General features: G+C 52.3%; 1 protein-coding gene across 2 annotated transcripts in view; it reads left to right on the top strand.

Annotated features, from left to right (window-relative positions):
• The first annotated feature begins 10,232 nt into the window (after positions 1-10,232).
• Gask1a (golgi associated kinase 1A) overlaps positions 10,233-19,294 on the top strand; it is a 40,646-nt gene continuing 31,584 nt past the window's right edge. The window contains exon 1 of one of the 2 annotated variants that reach the window (XM_021257753.2): positions 10,233-10,516. In XM_021257753.2, coding sequence (XP_021113412.2) covers positions 10,514-10,516 — 3 coding nt within the window. In that variant the 5' untranslated portion in view covers positions 10,233-10,513. The remainder of the gene's footprint in view (positions 10,517-19,294) is intronic. The other variant, XM_004835080.4, reaches the window with a different exon arrangement.

Here is a 19,294-nt window from a genome sequence, read left to right as displayed (position 1 = left end):
TTCAGGTATTTCAGGGTTCTGTTTTTAGGTACATACATGTTTACAGTTGCTAGCTTTTGCTGATGGATGGATGTTTTAATTGTTATAAGGCATCTTTTTACCTCTGGTAACATGTTTTGTTTGATGATTTTTATCAAATGTTATAATAATATTGTGAGCACCCCAGACACAGTGTGTCTTTCACAGACACTGTAGACTCCTATCATAAGCTGAAGATACCATAATTCAGAAATGCTTTTAATATACCTAAGCTTCCTAACATCGTAGCTGTAGCTTAGCAACACCAGTGCACAGCACCCATTATTCAGCCTGTGCTGACAGAGCCACACAGCTGCTGCCACCACCCAGCACTCTGAGTGTCATTGCTTACTGCAGTGGCTCACAGAAGAGTGGAATTCAGACCTCCAAATACAGCTTCTACTGACTGAGGGTCACTCACAACATTGTAAAGTCAAGGAATTGTAAGGTGAAACACATAAGTGAGGGACTATCTGTAGTTGGAGCTTGTCTTTCTGTCCAGTCCTATCTCTGCCCTTCCACTGACTCATTTAACTCATCCATGTGTTACTGATATGGTTGGATTTATGTCTGTTACTTTGTACTGTCCTCTGTCTTAATCTTTTTTTGCTTTTCTGTGCCTGTTTTACTTCCTTCATTTGTATCATATGACCTCTTTCTGGTATAGTAATTTTATTTCTTTCATGATTTTTGAACTATTTTTGAGGTACTTTCTTTGTAGATTACTTTAAGGCAGTGATGGCAAACCTATGGCATGCATGCTGCAGCAGGCTGTTTGTTATCATTGAAAGCTCTAAAAGGTTTGCCATCATTACTCTAAGGCATACAGTATACATATTAGTCTATCAGAATCGACTTCAGATTTATATTAAACTTCCAGTAAGATAGAAACTTCACTCATATATTGCTCTATTCCCTTCCTGCTATTTTGGTGATTATTATACATATGTTTTGCAAAGCTAGTAAAATACTCACAGAATTACTAGGTTTTTATGACAGGGGCTTTCTCAATCCCCAACATGAAACTATACTACAAAGCCACTGTGATAAAAACAACATGGTACTGGTAAAGAAACAGACCCGTGGCATAGATTAGAAGATGCAGAAACAACTCCAGACACACTCAGCCACCTCATCTTTGACAAAGGAGGAGGAAAGATAGCCTCTTCAATAAATGGTGTTGGAAAAACCGGATTTCAACCTGCCAAAGATTAAAACTAGACCCATATCTTTCACCATGCACTAAACTAAAATCAAAGTGGATCAAAGATCTAAATATTAAAACAGAAACACTAAACTTGCTGGAAGAGAGGTTAGGTAGAAGTCTTGACATTGGCATAGGAAAAGACTTTATGAACAAATCCTCAGTAGCACAGGAACTGGCACAAAGAGTCAACAACTGGGATCTTATCTTATTAAGAAGCTCCTGTGGGCCAGGGATTTAGCTCAGTGGTTTTGCGGCCTGCCTCGAAAGCTCAAGGTCCTGAGTTCTATCCCTGGTACCAAAAAAAAAAAAAAAGCTTCTGCAATGCAAGAGAAACCACCAACAGAGCTAAGAGACAGCCTACAATGTGGGAAAAAAATTTTACCAGCTGTTCCTCAGACAGAGGAGTACTATCTAGAATATATAAAGAACTTAAAAAAAATAAGACCCCCCAAATTTGAAGACCCAATTCAAAAATGGGCATCTGAAATAGACATTTCTCAAAGAAGTAAAAGCAAAAAAATAAACATATGAAAAAATGTTCAACATCACTTGTCATTCGAGAGATGCAGATGACAACAACACTGGGATTCCACCTCACCCCAGAAAGAATGGCTGCTATCAAGAAATCAAACAACAACAAATGCTGGTGGGTGTGTGGGGAGAAAGGAACCCTTCTCTATTGTTGGTGGGAGTGCAGACTGGTGCAATCACTGTGGAAATCAGTGTGGAGACACCTCAAAGAACTAGGATTAGAGGTCCCATTTGACCCCGCTATTCCCCTGCTGGATGTCTTCCCAAAAGACTCATACCATAGTGATATATGTGCACCCATGTTTATAGTGGCACAGTTTGTAATAGATGAAACTTGAAAACAGCCCAAGTGCCCATTAACTGGAGACTGGATAAAGAAGTTGTGGGTCAATGTGGGAAAAAATCTTCACCTGCTCTTCCTCAGACAAAGGTCTATTATCTCGAATCTATAAAGAACTTAAAAAGATCAGACCTCCCAAATTTAAAGACCCAATCGAAAAATGGGCAGCTGAAATGAACAGACATTTCTCAGATAAAGAAGTAGAAATAGCAAATAAATACATGAAAAAGTGTTCAACATCACTGGTCATTCGAGAGATGCAAATGAAAACAATGCTGAGATTCCACTTCACTCCAGAAAGAATGGCTGCTATCATGAAATCAACCAATAACAAATGCTGACAGGGCTGTGGGGAAAGAGGAACCCTGCTCCACTGCTGGTGGGAGTGTAGACTGGTGCAAGCACTGTGGAATCAGTATGGAGATACCTCAAAGAACTAGGACTGGAAGTCCCATTTGACCCCGCTATTCCACTGCTGGGGATCTTCCCCCCAAAATTAAAAGAATCTTACCACAGTGATATATGTGCACCCATGTTCATAGCAGTGCAGTTTGTAATAGCTAAAACTTGGAAACAGCCCAAATGCCCATCAGTTGGAGACTGGATAAAGAAAATGTGGTTTTTTTAATAAAATGGAGTATAACTCAGCCATAAAAAATGAGAAATTAGAGACATTTATAGCTAAGTGGATGCACATTGAGGCGATACTCTTAAGTGAAATAAATAGGACACACATGTATAAATACCAATAGTGTCTCTGGTGTGAGAAACTGAAAGTGTAAATAAGGACTAAATGTATAATAGGTCATGTGAAATAGGAAGAAAAGGGGCAAAGGGGAAGGAAGTGGGAGGGTTAGGGGAAAGGATAGAAGGGAATGGGATTAATATGAGAAAATGGAAAAATAGGAACAAAATCTTTGTAAATAGGACTGGAGGGGTTGAAGGGAGGGCTGGGCAAGGGTGAAAAATAAGAACCAAGACAGAATATGTAAAGGTGCAAATTTCCAATGATGAATGTCATTATATTGTATACCTAAAATGTACCATTGATTAGAATGAATAATCGATAATGTAAAATAGGAAGAAAAGGTCCAAAGGGGTAGGGGTAGTGGGAGGGGCAGGGGAAAGGAAAGAAGGGAAAGGAAAAATGATGAGAAATGGAAAAAATGGAAATAAAGTCTTTGTGAATAGGGAAGGGTGGAGGGCATGAAGGGAGGGCTAGGAATGGGGAAAAAATAAGAACCAAGATGCATTATGTAAAGGTACAATTCCCAATGAGAAATGTAATTGTGTTGTATACCTACAATGTACCAATAAAAGAATTTAATACAAAAAAAAAAGTTGTGGGATTTTTTTATAAAATGGAGTACTACTCAGCCATGAAGAATGAGAAACTAGAGATATTTATAGTTAAATGGATGCAGATGGAGGCCATACTCTTAGGTGAAATAAATAAAACAGACATGTAAATACTGAATAGTTTCTCTGGTGTGAGAAACTGAAAGCGTAAATAAGGCTCAAAATGTATAACAGATAATGTGAAATAGGAAGAAAAGGTCTAAAGGTGAAGGGGAACTGGGAGGGGTAGGGAAAAGGAAAGAAGGGAAAGGAAAAAATATGAGAAAAGGAAAAAATGGAAACAAAGTCTTTGTAAATAGGGAAGGGGGGGGTGAAGGGAGGGCAGGGGAAGGGGAAAAAAATAACCAAGATACATCATTTAAAGGTACAACTTCCCAATGATGAATGCCATTGTATTGTATATCTAAAATGTACCAATAAACTTAATTTAAAAAACTTACCAGGTTTTTGTTTGTTTGTTTTTGTGATTTTGGGATTAAATCCAGGGTATCAAACATGCCAGGCAAGTGCTCTACTACTGAGCTACACCTCCAGCCCAGAATTACTGCTTATGTCTTTTAAAGATGCTGGGAGAAGAAAGGCAAGCAAGTGTATATTGTAGAATTTTTATATTAACCTTATTTATTATCTTTAGTTCTCTGCACTTCTTCCTGTGGATTTGAGTATCATTTGGTGTCTTTTCTTTCAGTACAGCTTTGTTTCCACCTACTATCTCCTCTGTGCTGATACTGTCACATATATTTCTAGATGTCACAATTATATACATATTGGTTTTTTTTTTTTCTTTTTGGTTCTGGGCATCGAACTCGGGTCCCTCTGCTAGCAAGGCAGGCGGCGGAACCACTGAGCTAAATCCCCGGCTACATATTGTTTTATATAATTATTTTTTAAATATGTTACAGTCTTTTGATGAGATTCCATTTGTCTTTTAAAACTTCCTTGCTGACTTGAAGATAGCCTTGTCTGTATCCAGCCTGTCTTCTGTCTTTCTGTGGGTGGCTTGTGAGGGAAGAATGGTTGGGGTTTTTTAAGTTATTGAAGGAAAATGAATATTTTGTAGAACATAAAGATTGTATGCAATTTATATTTTTGTGTCCTTAATAGAGCTCTTTGGGAATCCAGTCCCATCCATTCCTGTACATATCCAGGGCTGCTCTCACCGCCGAAGTACAGTGGAGTGCCCGTGAGGGAAACGGTGTGGGCTAGTGACCTGAAACAGCGCCCTTACAGAAACAGTTTGCTAAGCCCTCGTCTGCGTCCTCCACTGGTGTCTAGAGGTGGCATTCATGTGTTCTTTCTCTCGTCAGGTGGAACACCCAGGCTGAGACCGAGCATTTCAGTAATTACTGACAGACAGACCCTGTGCCATGGTATCAGATGAGTGCCTGAGAGGAAGACCTGATTTTCAAGATGCCTGTGAGTCAGACAGGGCCTCTCTTAGGGGGTGAAATGCACAAAACAGGTTCTGAGAGATAGCCAGAGACTTCCTATAGAAAATGGAAGCCAGCCGCAAAAGCGATCAGAAAAAAAGGTCAGTGTTGGTTCTCAGCCTGAAATTCACTTGCCACTTTCAGTACACATTTCCCATGAATCTAATACCAGGGACAGACACTGCCTTCGCGATTTGGACTTCCTCAGCATGAGCTGGAGCAAATTCACATCAGTGCATGGAGTATGGCAGAGCCTCGAGCCTTAACGCCACCAAAGGATGCACAGTGACCAATGGCTCCGAGTGTGCAAAGCATGTGGGGCCACTGCCAGTGCACGTGTGGCACACGAGCAAGGCCACAAAGGAAGAAGCCCTGCATGTAGGGAGTATGGGGAGGATCTTAGCTTCAACTCCAGTTTTATCCCTCACCAGAGGATCCATGCTGGAGAGCTGCCTTTCGTGAGGTGAGGGGGGAGTTCGGTAAAGCTCTCAGGTGCGGCTCCCACTGCCCAGAGCACAGGTGGATCCACACTGGGGAGAGGTGGCCATGAGGTTAAGGGGTGTGACAGAGCCTATGCCTCTGAACGCACACTTTCCTCACTGGAGCATGCACACTGGAGAGAAGCCCCTCAACTGCAGGGACGGTGAGGCCTTCAGGGAGAGGTACTTGCATCCGGTGCTAGAGAGTTCACACTGGTGAGAAACCATGTGGCCTGAGGAGTGTGATGATGGTTCTCCTGGGAACTCAGCTCCAGCCTGGCCCAGCATCAGACAGTCCCCCTGGGAGAAGGCCGAGGGGTGTGTCGCGAGAGGAGGGCAGGACGGCCTTCAGCAGAACGTCAGTTTAATCGGCATCAGCAAACACACCCTTGCAAGACAGATGCAAAGAGGGCTCAGGATTGGCACAGCCCCAGAGACTCCGTGACACGGAGGTGTACTGTGAACATAAAGGTTGTGGGAAATCACGTTCAGAGTTCAGGCTTTGTTCACTGTCAGAGTATTCGCTCAGGAGAGGAACTTTTAAATGGAATAGTTGGCTCGGGTATCCCCACCTGCAGGCCAGTAGGCCTGCCTGTCCTTGGCCTGGTCCTACCTCCTGCCTTCGAGAGCTGTCCCCACTCTGGAAGCCACATGTCCTCTCATGGCCTCACCTACCTCAGGAACAATAATAGGAGTGCACTGGTGATCAGATGTGTCCTGGACTTGCAAGTCAGTAACATGGTCCTCAGGCATCACTAAGTACCACATCCTGCCCAGATGGCTGGAGGTTCTGGCTCTTTAGGTGCCCAGCAGCATGGTACGTCTGCTTCTACCACTGTCACCACACACACCGGCACAAAATGCCTTGTGCTACAGCATCCAGTAGCCACCACGCCACTGGGTGACAGAAGATTTTCATCTCCATCAAGGGGCCACCTTGCATGTAGGGCCTTCCATTGTTATGTAGGCTCTGACTGAGATGTGGGCTGGGTATTGATGCCCTGGAGCTTGGATCATTACAACTTATTTAGAGATCACTGTGTCCAAGGGCAGAAAGTGTGAACTTGGAACAAGCTCTTGTAGCTGGAAGCAGCTTCCTGTTTAAAGAAGTCACCAAGAGGAGATACTGAGGCCTTGTCTTAACAAGGGCCTGAGTAATTGGACCAAGTTGGCTTATTTAAATATCAAAGGAGTTTGGGAACAGAAGGGTGGCAGCATCAGTGCAGAGAGCAGGGAGACAGGAGACTGGAGGGTCCGGAGTGCGATGCGGATGGGCCAAGTGCATTATCTGGTGATTGATGGTTGGTAAATTGAATTCATGGGCTGTTTCTAGAAAAGCAGCAAAAGGGAAATTGTCTAGCCAGGTGTGATGGCACAGGACCATAATCCTAGCTACTCAGGAGGCTGAGGCAGGAGAATGGCACGTTCGAGGCCAACCTGGGCAACTTAGCAAGAACCTGTCTCAAAAAGGGCTGGGAATACAGCTCAGCAGTAGAGTGCTTGCTCAGCATGCATGAGGCCCTGGGTTCCATCTATAGCACTGGAAAAAAAGGAGAAAAAGCCTGGGAAGGAAGGAGGGAAGGAGGGGGAAAGAAAGGAAAAAGGAAAAAACAGAACTTGTCTGAGATCTATTGTTGAGATCAAGAGGGAATGAGGTCAAAGCAGAGACAAAGGAAGCAGAGATGTCACATCAGGCAGCTTGCATATTAAGCTGGCCCACCTCGATTCCGTTAAACTCTTGTATTTATAATCCCCAGCCTATGGAACGCCTTCCGCCTGGGGCACATTGGGCCACCTGAGCTGCCAGGGGACTAACTGTTTTAGCATGGTGCTGGCATTACCTGACTATGGGTTAACACTGGAGATGGAGCAGTCCCTAATCGGAAACTGGGGCCAGGTGAAGGTGAGTCATGTCACCTTGCTGGGGTCTAAAGTGGGGCTGTGTGTGCAACTGCTTTGCATCCTAGCAAGGTCATTTGGGGTGGGAAGACATAAGGGTGGATGAAATAAAAGCCAGGAAAACTGAATAGACCAGCAGAACTTAAATGAGGACTGGTGGAAGACTGCGACAGTACCACCAAGGTGAGGGGAGAAAACCAGGAGAAGGTGAACTTGGCATAGAGGCAGAGTGCTGTGTGTCTATTCAAGACTCATGGTTCGTGGGAACTTACATTTTCTCCTTTTGGCAATAAAACTTTCTTTTACCGAGTAACCATGAAGATTGCAGGCTTTACTGTGTCTTTAAAAATACTTTTTATTGAAAAATAAAGAGATGATCATGTTATATTTCTGTCCTTTCCCCTTGCTGTTCGTATTTTTTAAACCTTTTTTTTTAATGAAAAAGATCGCGAAGCACTGTGATAAGCTTTTCTGGATCCATTTTGGAAAATTTAGTCAAGAGCTTCAACTAGTGCTTTTCAGACCACCCCTGCTGGCGGATCAGTCCCTGCCCCTGCTGAGCCCTCTGCTGCCTGGGGCACCTGGCACACTACTGCAGCTCACCACGTGGCTGCAAACCTGTGTGAGATGCAGCCTCTGGGCACAGCCCTGGGTGTCTTGGTGATGGCACGTTGCTTTGTCCACTTTGAAACAGTGCAGCAAGGGTGGCTTCTCCAGAGTCCTCATCCCTGCCTGGCATAGAGTTACCGTCCTCTTCTGTCTGCATGTGGTTCTTCTGCGCCTCACCAGGTTGGCGAGGCCGATCTTACAGCATTCAAGGCTCTCTCCAGCTGTGCCTCTGCCATGGGTTAGCTCTGAATGGACCCCAGAGCCTCCCGTGTGTGCAAGGTGAGCAGATGTGGGCGCAGCAGCCACTTCCTGTTAGGAGGTGGGGCTGTGGCCTGGAAGGGTGCGGCTCCCTCCCCAGTTGCTCCCCACTCCTCCTGCTTCCTGAGTGCTGTGAGGTGGGCAGCTCTGCTCTGCCAGCCCCTTCCGCCATTCCGTCCTGCCTCGGAGCCAGCTGACTACAGTCTGAAAACGCGAGCCACGATAAACCTCCCCTCCTGTAAGCTGTGGGTGTTGGATGTTGTGTGGCAGTGATGAGAAGCTACGACACCTCCAGACTCTTTCAAACGCCTTCCATAAACCAGTTACAAAGTCTCCTCTGTACTACCGGGAATCAGGGGAATCCAGTAACAGCCACAAGCCCGACTCTTAGTACCATTTCCTGTTTTTCCAGCTTTCTACTGCTATAATGAAACACCTGAGATCTTTAACTCCAAGCAGAGGTTCCTTCTGGCTCACAGGTTTGGAAGTTTCTGTCCGTAATCACTCGACCCCGTTGTCTTGGGCCTGTGGAGAGGCAGCTCCCAGTGGTGACCTCCGCTAGGCTCCTCCTCTCCAAGGTCCTGCTGCCTCCTGCCAGTGCCACCCTGGTGCAGGCCTTTTAACACTCAGGCCTCTGGGGAAACTAACGTAGTCCCTTTCAGGTTGCTAGGCAGCCATGTCCAGAAAAAGGACAGAGTTTCCAGGATGCCAGGTTGGGAGGTCAGCTGGCCGCCAGTTGGAGCAGTATGACCTCCATGCGGGCTTTGTCTGCTGAGGGCCTCTGGGAGATGCTGTGGAATGAGAAGCTGGCTGTGGAGACAGCAGGCCCTGGACACACAGCACGAGGTCACTTCTTGGTGAGGGACAGGTGGGAACCAGCTGTATGCACTGTCCTGGATTTGTCTTAGCTTCTTCTCAACCCCATGAGGCCAGGATACGACGAGGCAGCTGGGGAAGACCTGAGTCAGGGCCAGAGCAGCATCCATGGGGAATGTCGGCCTCTCCACGTCCTCACTGTTGACAGTGCATCTCTGTGGTATTCTTGACCCTGGCATCAGCTTGGATGTGTCGAGCCTGCCCGCTGACAGGGAAGCTCAGTGTGCTTTTCCTCTGTCCCTTCCGAGGGGACCACTGTCCATGATGCGGAGAGAAAGTCAGGGTTCCTGTGACTGAGTGGCGTTTTTGGATCCTGGGTGGTGGTGTCCACCGCACCACAAGCTCCTGCCCTGCAGAAGTGGTTGGCACGGGGAAGAACGCTGGGCTGATGCTGCCCTTCCTTCACTGTCGAGCCTGCTGCTCAGGGCTGGGACAAGGTGAGAAAGTCACCACAGCTTCACTGAATGCTCTTGAGCCAGGCTTGGTGAAGTCGCCATTCAGGGAGCACCCACTAGGTGTCAAGCTCCTGACATTCATTGTCTACTAAGCCTCCCTAACAAACTTCCTGAGGTAGGCACCATTCCTCCAGCACAGATGGGGAAATCGAGGCAGGGGCGGGCATGTCGTTCGGCTAAGGGTACACAGCCCGGAGTGGCAGGATTCATCTCTCAGTCCAGGTCCATTTCTCTCTCCTCGTGGGATCTGTAAGTGCCCTGCACCTGTCACTCCCCCGGTCCTCTTGGGGCAGGCGACGACTGGGGGTTTCTGCCGCATAGGGCAGGTTCCTACTGGTCTCAGTCTCAGGGCACTTTTCAGCCCAGTCCAGCGGGATGCTCAGGGTACCCTCCTGAGGACACCGCCCCGCACCCACCCACTGCCTGCCAGCTCTTAAGAATCCGAAGTTCCAAATACGGGCCAGCTGAAAGCCTCAGGGACTGGTTGAATGCCAGCAGCTGTTAGCAGCAAGGCCACCAGGGCAGTTCTGGGCTGTCGATCTGAACCCAGAACTCTCCCCACTTGGGACAGGCACCCTGCAGCCCTCTCAGGCTGTACTGGGCAGCAAGTGATCCAAGGGACCAGCCTGAGAGTGAGCTTGGCCGGACTCCCGGCAGCTCCAGCAGTGAGCCCTTCTGCAGCAGAGAATCTGCTCCTTGTTAATGACCCTAAACGGTCAGCAGGTTTTTCCTTCCACACCGCCCTTGGGAGCTGAGCCCAAGCCGGGAAAGAGGTGCCAAGAGAGACTTGTCTTGCCCAGGCTGTGTGGCTGGCTGAGGTGTGAGTGTGGGGACCCTTAGCCTGGCCTGTGGCCCCCGCACACCCCACAGGGGACCTGGGTTCTGCTCCCGAGCTGGGCAGGGCTTTTATTGTGAAAGGAGCCCCCTTCCGCCTCGGGACGGAGGCTGGGCTGGGCTGGGCGAGACTGGGCCAGGCAGGGCGCTGCACTGCAGATCGGGGTCTGGCTGCACTGGAAGGGGGGACCCAGCTGGATCCCACGGAGCGTGGAGACATGGTAGGAGTGGGGGCCCCTGGACAAGTGGCCTTGGGCAGAGGGGACACACGATGGGAGGACACCTGGCCAGGTGGCTTTGGGAGGAGGGGACACCTGGCCAGGGTGGGGGACACCTGGACAGGCGGCTTCCAGGCACTGCCTCTGATGGCTGTCCCCAGATTTCATCCCTGCGCAGAGAGCCAGGGCTCAGCTCTGCAGGCACCGTGGGTGGGGTGACCAGGGGCTCATTCCTGACCAACCAGTGCCGCTGGGCTGAGCCAGAACCCAGGGCAGGGAGGGCGAGGGCCCCAGCACCGGCACTGGCACTGACACCGCGGCCTTGAAAAGCCTTTGAAGCCGCCTTTCCCCCGAGAGAGCCTGCCAGCTCTGTGCTGCTCTCCCCTTCGCGTTAAGGGAAGTGCAAGGCTGAAGTTAGACCGCACTAGTGAGGCTCCATCGCTGGCTTCCATGCCCACAGCCTCTGCCGCCTAGACAGGACCACAGAGCAAGGAAGGCGCGGGTCAGGCTGAGTGCAGGAGCAGACGGCAGCCCTCAGGACTGGTGCCTGTGGGCTGTGCTCCCCAGTGGAGCCCTGCAGCCCCGGCCAGGCCCCTTCCCTTCCCCTTCAAGCCCTCAGAGGGCTGACCGGAGCCCTGGGGCTGCTGGGAGGGCTTAGGTGTGGGCTGGAATTTGGGACACCTCTGCGTGTGGACGTGCAGGGCTGGCGGAGAGCGGCCGGGAAGGACTGTATACATCACCTTTCCCGGCGCCTCTTCTCCCCAGGGCTCTCGCTTCTTTCTTGAAGCTGCCGGAGAGAAAGGAGCAGGGGGCTTTAAACTTGAGAAGGCGCAACTGGAGGTACAGGATGTGAACCCCAGTGTGGGCGAGTGCTGGCCCCTTCAAAGGTGGCCGTAGGGAGGAGGGGACTGACCCGCGCCTCCTGCTCAGGTGGCCCAGGGAGCCCAGGGAGCGCGGCTGGGACTGGGGGGGCCTGGCGCCGAGCAGCCTCTGCCTGTGACACCGCAACTGGGCTGGGGCTGCTTTAGGAAGGGACGGGAGCCCTCAGTCCACGGTGCCGGGCTTAAGTGGCAGGCTGAGGAGCAGGGAAGCGGCCTTGCAGATGTGATGAGGTCTTCGCCTAGGTCCCATAGTCCAGAGGTCCAGAGGCCTTGGGGGAGCCTGGCTCACAGGAGGGGCTGGAAGTCCTCCAGGACCTCAGTCTCCTCCCTGCAAGATGCGAGGTTGACCAGATGTCGTTTGAGATGCTGGCCTCCCTCCTGGGTCCCTCAGCTGGTGGGGGGCTGGCCCTAGTGCCTCTCATCCTCTCCTGTGGGGGCTCAGGGCACGGTCACTGCGGCTCATCACGACTTGAGGGCTTTGATGTGGTTTGGGGTTACAGAGAAAAGGCCCAGGTTGGTGCCAGGCAGTCACAGCGTGGCCTGCTGGGCCAGCCCACATCTGTAAAGTGGGGGCCACGGGGAGCAACAGGATCAGAGAGGCATACTCCTAGTGCCCGCAGATGCTGTGAGAGGGGTTTTGCGGGACACCCAGGTTTGTTTTTTGCCAGCTCCTAAAAACACAACAGTGAGGAAGTCAGACAACTCTCACTGAGCGCCAGCCCCCTGGTGCTTCCAGAAGCTGCTTCAGTGGGAGCCAGCAGAGCCGATTTCACCTCCAGTAGCTTCAGCCTCAGCGGGAAGCAAACACCACCGCAGAGATGTTAGTCCAGCCTGTACCCCTGGCCCTCCCCACAGCCCCCACTGTGCTCAGCCCAATTACCGCCGCAGCGAGCGAGCAAGCAGCTCCACAAGTCCCCAGGCTTGGCTGGAGAACAGGATAAACCGGTTTTGGAATCGGAACCTAGCCTTGCAGTCACTGGGAAAAGGCCTCCCCCTCTCCTGTGGGCTCCCCTCACCTGCAGCTCCTGTCACCCTCAGCGAGCCGCACAGGACTGGACCGGGAGCCCAGGGCTGCCACCTGGGGTCCATCTTGATCGATCCGATCAGTCTCAGTCAGACCAAGAAGCCAGGAGCATTGGTCTGGAGAACAGTGGGTGGGTGAGTGTGGAAACGGCACACTGAGGAGTTAGCTCCTGATTGGCTCCCGAGAAACACACGGCACTGGGCCCCCTGACCGACCCCACCGGGTCCCCACCCCACTCCCCACCCCACTCCCCACCCTGCTCCGAGTGGCACAGAGGGCGCCGGTTTCCCTGCAGCTGCGTGGGTGCTGGGAGCCCCAGGGCTGATTCTGTGGAGGCTGAAGAGTAGCCGTGGGAATCGGGGCTCAGTCCCAGCACTGTGTGTGTGTGTTGCACAAGCCCCGCATGAAGAGGCGCTGGCCCGAGTGAGAGGGTGGGCCTGGGTGCAGGGGGGGTTCTGCCCACCCACACCCTCTCCAGCCTGGCCTGGCCTGGCCCTGCTCCCCTGCTGCTCAGGGCCCAGCCTGCTGAGCAGGAGTGGACAGCGCTGGGTGTCCTGGGTAAGGGGAGGAAGGTGGAAGAGGACGCCCGAGGGTGGGGACCGGAGGGGCTCACTCTTACCCCAGCCGGCCCTGGGTTATCCCGGCACAGAGGGGAAGGGCCCCGCTCTCTGGAGGTGCGCAGGGGTCCCTGTGTGGGGGCAGGAGCGAGAGACCACCGCGGCCCTGTGACTGGCCCTCAGCGGGGACACGGGGAAGGGGAAGGCGGGGCCGGGAGACCTGGGAAAGGGGCAGTGTGAGGGCGACTTGGACTATGTTGAAGGAGGAAGGGAAACGCCGGTGTACGCCTATTATTATTGATCAAAAGCAAAACAAAAACACCCTGCTACTGCCAAGCTGGCCAGGCTGCAGCGTACCTGAAACTCTTTCCATTAAAGGGAACAATGAGCGGGTGTGGTGGTGCACACCCGCAATCCCAGCATTCAGAAAGCTGAGGCGGGGGTGGCCAACGTCAGCCTGAGCCACATGGCACGGCATTGTCTCAAAAAGCAAACGAACAAAGATTTAAAAACCAAAATAAAGGGGTAAATGCAGTGATAAAACCACAGCAGAAGACAGTTGATCAGTTTCTTATAAAGTTAATGGGTGCTTACCGTGTAGCCCGGCAATCCCATTCTTATGTATTTACGAAGAGGAACAAAGACATGTCTACACCACAGCCTGGGTGCACAGGTTTACAGTGGTCTTCCTCATAACTGCCCACACCGGAAGTAGCCTCGCTGACCTGCTAGTGCAGACTGGATGAACAAACCATGGTCCATCCGTATTGTGGACTGCAAAGGGATCCGTGTGCAAATGTCTGGCGCTGAATGGAAGAAATCAAACGTAAAAGGGTCGCTCTGGTGTGAGCTTCTGTGGCCCTCTGGAAAGAGGGCAGAGAGCCGATCAGCAGCTGCAGGGGTCGGGCAGGAGGCTGAGCAAGGGGGCAGCACAAAGACTTTAGGGATGACGGAAGTGTTGTGTCCCGATTGTGGGGGCTGCATGAATCGCATTAGTTAAGTCTCATAGAACTGCACACGAAAAATAGCTTTACCACATGTAGATAAAAAACCGATATAGCAAGAAGAGGGAAGAGCCTTCTAGCAGAGGGAACAGTGAGTGAAAAGCCTCTGGAGGCAAAGATGGCCATTAGAATGGCCTGGGAGGGCTCCAAGGAGACCGCAGGAGAAGGCCCGGGAAACAGAGCAGGGGCCAGAGGTGGTTCCTGGGTGTGGGCAGCTGCCCCACTCTGCTAGGGACTTGTGTTCCTGTCCAAAGGCAGAACAGCAGGATGGGAGGGCTTGGAGCCCAGAGGCGGGGCTCTTAGCACCTAGAGAGGGGTTTTGTGATGGGGAGGAGTGAGGCTGCAGGGGGTGAGGCGCCTAGGAATGGTCCGGATGGGGCTTTCCAGAGGGCTAGGAGGAAGGATACGGGGACAGGAAGACTGAGGAGGCTCGAGGGACTCTTGCTTCTTGTTCAGCCTCTGGGAGTCTGGGTCTCTGTCTCTGAGGTCCCGCCTTCTTTGTTTTTATTTATCTCTTAACTAGTCACACTCAGCAGTTAGTTAGCACACTTAGTTGGCAAACTTAGTTTATGATGTAGAAGTAAAGTGACCTCCCTACAACAACACTGATCGTTTTAATTCTGTGACCTGGATTACAATGCTATTTTAAGAGCAAGGGTAAAATGGTCTCCCTTCATCCTCTGGGTCTGTTTTGTGCATACTGCTTTGGTAGTTCCAGTAACAGATGAGTGCACTGTTACTCAGCCATCCTGGCTGCCTGGCCTGTGGTCCCAGACCTGCCCTCCTCCTGGTGCCTGCTGGGGCAGGGCAGTGGCTGTGGTTCAGCTTCTCTGCCTGCTGCGGGCTCCTGTCCCTAAGTGGCTGTGGGAAGGGGCTGCAGCAGCTGTTTACTTGTGGGCAGATTTGTTTGCCTTTGGAGGTTGCTTGGTTTCAGAAGGCAAACAGCCTCTTCCAGAGCCACCTGGACAGTACAGATGCTCTTGGCCAGGACAGCAGGTTTGTGGTTCTGTGTTTAGAAGCCAAGTCAGGTAGTGATTTTTTTCCGGAAATGCTATCTATCTGCCAAGAACTGGTCAAAGGCAGCAGAGAGGCAAGGACCAGAGGAGGAGGAGAGAAGAGAGATCCAAGCAGGAGATGTGGGCCCTGGTGGAGAGGGAGGCTGGCTTGCAGGGCCCTGTCCCTGAGCAGCCCCTATGGTGGGGCTCGGCTGTGCCAGGCTCACTGTCCTGGGCTGGCTCCCATCAGTGCTGATGGTGAGGGTGACTGCCGCTGCTGTCTGCTCTCCCTGTAGCCGGAGAAGCTGTGCACTGGGCAGTAGGAAATTCCTGAGATGTTCTGGCAAGGGTTTAAAGTTTCCCTCGTACATATGAATGCTCGGTGACACTGTTGGGTGCAAAGGGAAGGCCCACAGACCCTCAAGCCTGCAACAGCAGAGGGTCTGGAGGGGCATGGCCTGCTGTTTGCTGCCTCCTCCTCTGAGCCATCTCTGCCTCCTGGCCTCCAGTTCTGCCAGGACTTCCCTTTTTGGACTCGGAATGCTGTTGACTCATCTTTTTGGTGAACACAGAGTTGAGATGGAACTTTTACAAACTTTTAAAAAATATTGTTGCTGTTTCTCCTCAGAACCTAATTAGAGAGGAACATTTTCTTTTTTGGGGCCTGAGAGTGTTTTGAAAAGCTCTTGTTTTATCTCCCTTGCAGTTTTTAAAAAAAATTATAAGAGTGATACCTGCTGGCTGCAGGAAGTGCCGCCTGGTTTCCAGTCTCCTTGGAGGAGTCTGAGCAACGCATCCTGCATTTCGTGGACAGCTGCACCTGCTCTGGTTTGAGGGGCGGTGGCGGCAGCAGCCGTGTTCAGAGGGAGGGGGAAGAGCCAGTTGGGAGGAGGCCTGCGGACCCTGGAAGGACCCTCAGGCTCCCTCGGGCAAGTCTGTGGAAGCAGCAGGGCAGGTGGGACAGGCTGCGGTGGGCTGGGGACTCTCCTTCGGGTATCTTTGGTGGCCAGATGGCCTCCCTTCCCCCAGCCGCTTGGAGCGACAGTATCTCAGCTCTTCACCCCACTTTGCAGTCACACTGACACACCTGCTCACATCCATCATTCCACACTCACGTGCAGCGCACACTAACGCCGACGCACTCCTCCCCCACTCCTGTGCACACTCACAGAGCAGCTGCAGAGGTGTGCTGGGCCCATGCCTGCCTGCTCTCGGGCAGTGACGCTCAACGGCTTGGGGCGGCTGGAGCCCAGCTGCCTGACCCGGATCGGCACAGAGGCTGCGGTGGTCACCGGCTGGCCCTGTAGGTGTCCATCCAGTGCTGCAGGAGGGATGCCAGGACACACGGCGGCTGTGTTGTCTCCACACAGAGGCCCCGTGTGCACCTGCTGGGACCGGGCCCTGGTCGGGGACTGGCCACCCCTTAGGGGATCCCCACACACAGCCAGCCTCTGTCTGCAGGCAGCTGTCTGAGTGGCCAGTCCATAAGGCCAGTCCCTGAAGCAGACCCCACCCCACGCCCCTGGTGCTGAGCCCCCACTGCAGCCACAAAGATGCCTTCAGAACGCCCCACCCTGAAACTGCACACCCACACCTGTGTCAGCAGAGGCTCAGCTCCTCTTCTATGTGAACTTTTCTTCCTGGCAGTGGCCTGGGTGACTGGGTTTCGATCATGATTGTCACAGTCCCTTCCTTGGAACAATTTTTGTTGTTGTTTACTAGGGATTTAATGGAGGCCTTTGCACTGAGCTATGTGCCCAGCTGTTTTTCATTTTGACTTAGGGCCTCACTAAGTCATTAAGTTGCCCAGGCTGGGGTTGAACACATGATCCTCCTGCTTCAGCCTCCCAGAGTGCTGGGGTTACAGGAGTGTACCACCAGGCCTGGCTCCTTCATACAGCTTTAAAGCACAAGGGCTCAGAGGGTACTTTATGATCACAACTGAACTCAAACCCTGCTCGGCACCTTTAGCCTCCCAGACTCAGTTTCCCTCCAAGGTCACAGGGCACGAAGCACCTTGCACAGAGCGGGCACACAGTGGTAAGGGGAACACTGTGGTAAGTGGTAAGTGTGACACTGTCCTGAACTGGGCCCTCTGGGACTATCCCAGCAGGTCCTGTGCACCGGGGGGCAGCAGGGAGGCCTCACGGAGGGGCTGTGAGGGGCTGCTGGCTGTCAAGGGGCTGCCTTCAGTCAGCTCCCTGCCCCTTCCCTGTGATGTAACCTAAAGATGGGGAATGGGAGCCTGGCAGGGCTGCCTTGTGTGAGAGTCCCTGCCCAGAGTCCAGCAGAGCCCCGAACCTGCTGGAGAAAACCCTTCTCCATTCGCATCCGTCTCTAGCTGAAATTTGGCGTTTCTTTGGATGGGGGCACCTGTGGTTGTCACGGTGTCCCTGTGATGGTGTAACCTGGATCCGTGTCTAGGACAAGAGGTGGACAGCAGGAGTGCTTATAAAGAAGAGATAAATGGCTCCCAGTAGTCAGGAGGGGACCCAGGAGCGGGTTGTCACAGGGACACTATCTAGGAGTCTTTATACCAAAAAACCGCCCTGGCCCAGACCACAGCGAGTCAGACCAAGGCCCGCCTGTGGGACTAAACCCGCTCACCTAAACTAGAAAGGGGAGGAGTCGCAGCAAGGAGCCTGTGCTATGCAGGGTGCTCATTGAAAGGGCAAAGCGAAGGCAAAGCTGTTCCAGGTAGGCTGGAGCAGAGGGGTCTGTGTGTCTGCAGCTTGCTCGCGCCATCCCAGGCTGCACTGCCCGCCCGGCGCTTGCTGGCTCGTGGCTCTGCTCCTGCTTAGCCGACCAAGGCCTCCCTGGCTGCCTGCTGTTTCCTGCCCATTTATAATCTCATGACAGTGGCAACAGAGTCTCCATGCCTCACACCCTGGAAGCCGCCTGTTGCTGCTGTCCTGATTGATCTGTTAGTTACGTGTTCCAGGGAGGCACGTGTGAGATCGCGCCACTCATTTACTGTTTTTATTTTAATTAGCACGTTTCAGTGTCACTGGTTTGTAACCTGTGTCTTCCTGCGGGAACTGGAGATGGAACCTCTCCAAGAGGGCAGGGCGAAGAGGTGCAGAAGGGGAGGGTGGGAAGGGACCAAGCCTCGTCATGTCTATGAAGGCAATCGTGTACTCCAAACATGTACTAATGAAAATAAAAATGTAACTGAAAGGAAAAGAACAATAAAAAGGACAAGGCATCCTGGGAAGAGCCCGTGGCTTCCCCAGGAAGGCCCGCCTCTGTGCAGTGCCCTCGGGACTGTCGGGAGGCCGAAGGCCACTGCCCAAAAGCTGCCTCAGAGCCTCGCCCGCAGCAGAGGAGTGTGTTTGAGGCATCGTGCTGGGTGGTACCAGAGTCCGTACCACTCACCGTGTTGTGGGATAAAAGCATCAGAACAAGGCCAAAGCGTGGAGCTCTCCTGCTTTCTTATTCATGAGCTCAGTGAATGTTCAGACGGTGAGCAGCCGACTCGTTTTAGAGATCAGTAAATAAGAGGCTCTGTGGCTTGGCTGGGAATGGCCCAGAGATGCAGACCCTGAGCATGCGGGACTTCACGGGAGCCCTGAGACCACAAATGAGATGCTTCCCACTCCATCCACCAGAAACGTCACACACCTGGGTGGAACCCCTTCATTCTGGAGTCTAGTCCTGGGAAACTTCCTGTTAAATGTAAATATCCTTGGAAATCAGTTGCTTGGAGCCAGCCCTGAGGGTCTGGGTCCCAGGAGCACCTTGTGCAGGTAGAGAAGGGAGGGCTGGGGGTGTGTGGGAGGCCTGGGGAGAGGAGCCCGGCCCGCCCCGTGAGGCAGGAGGCCCGAGGACACGGGCAGGCGGTGGGCCTGGGTGCAGGTTTGGGGAGCCAGAGCTGGGAGGAAGCAGTGAGAGGCAGGATGGGCTCTGAAGCCAGCCAGACTGCTTTTTGCTTGGGGGGCTCCAAAGCACACAGGGGCTGAGCCCCATCACCTAAGCAGCAGCTCCACAAGGGGCTGGGGCTCCTATTTCTGGAAGCATCTGCCGCCATTTTCTGTTGGGGACCGGGCTGAAGGGTGTGTGTGGACAGGCAGAGCACTTTCTTTGTGTGTTGACTTGGAGGCCATCTCTCTGCCCCTGAGAGGGTCCGGGTGGGTGGGGCACTCCCTGTGGTCTGTCTGGAGCTGTGGCTTCCCCCAGGTACACAGGCACCTGGCATGGCAGGGAACGTGCATAGCTGAGGGTCTCACCCTCAGCTCACTCCCCATCTCCCGGGCCCACTTCTCCAGAGTTGGCCTCAAACCTGCCGAGGCAGTGGGACTGTCCTGTGCTGTGCTGCCCCAC

This window comes from Heterocephalus glaber, unplaced genomic scaffold, assembly GCF_053883595.1.
Source record: "Heterocephalus glaber isolate CG9 unplaced genomic scaffold, H.glaber_assembly_v1.0 deba00001175, whole genome shotgun sequence".
In the NCBI taxonomy this organism is placed as follows: Eukaryota; Metazoa; Chordata; class Mammalia; order Rodentia; family Bathyergidae; genus Heterocephalus; species Heterocephalus glaber.
Note: the sequence above shows the minus strand (reverse complement) of the source record. Positions and strands in the feature narration are given on the sequence as shown.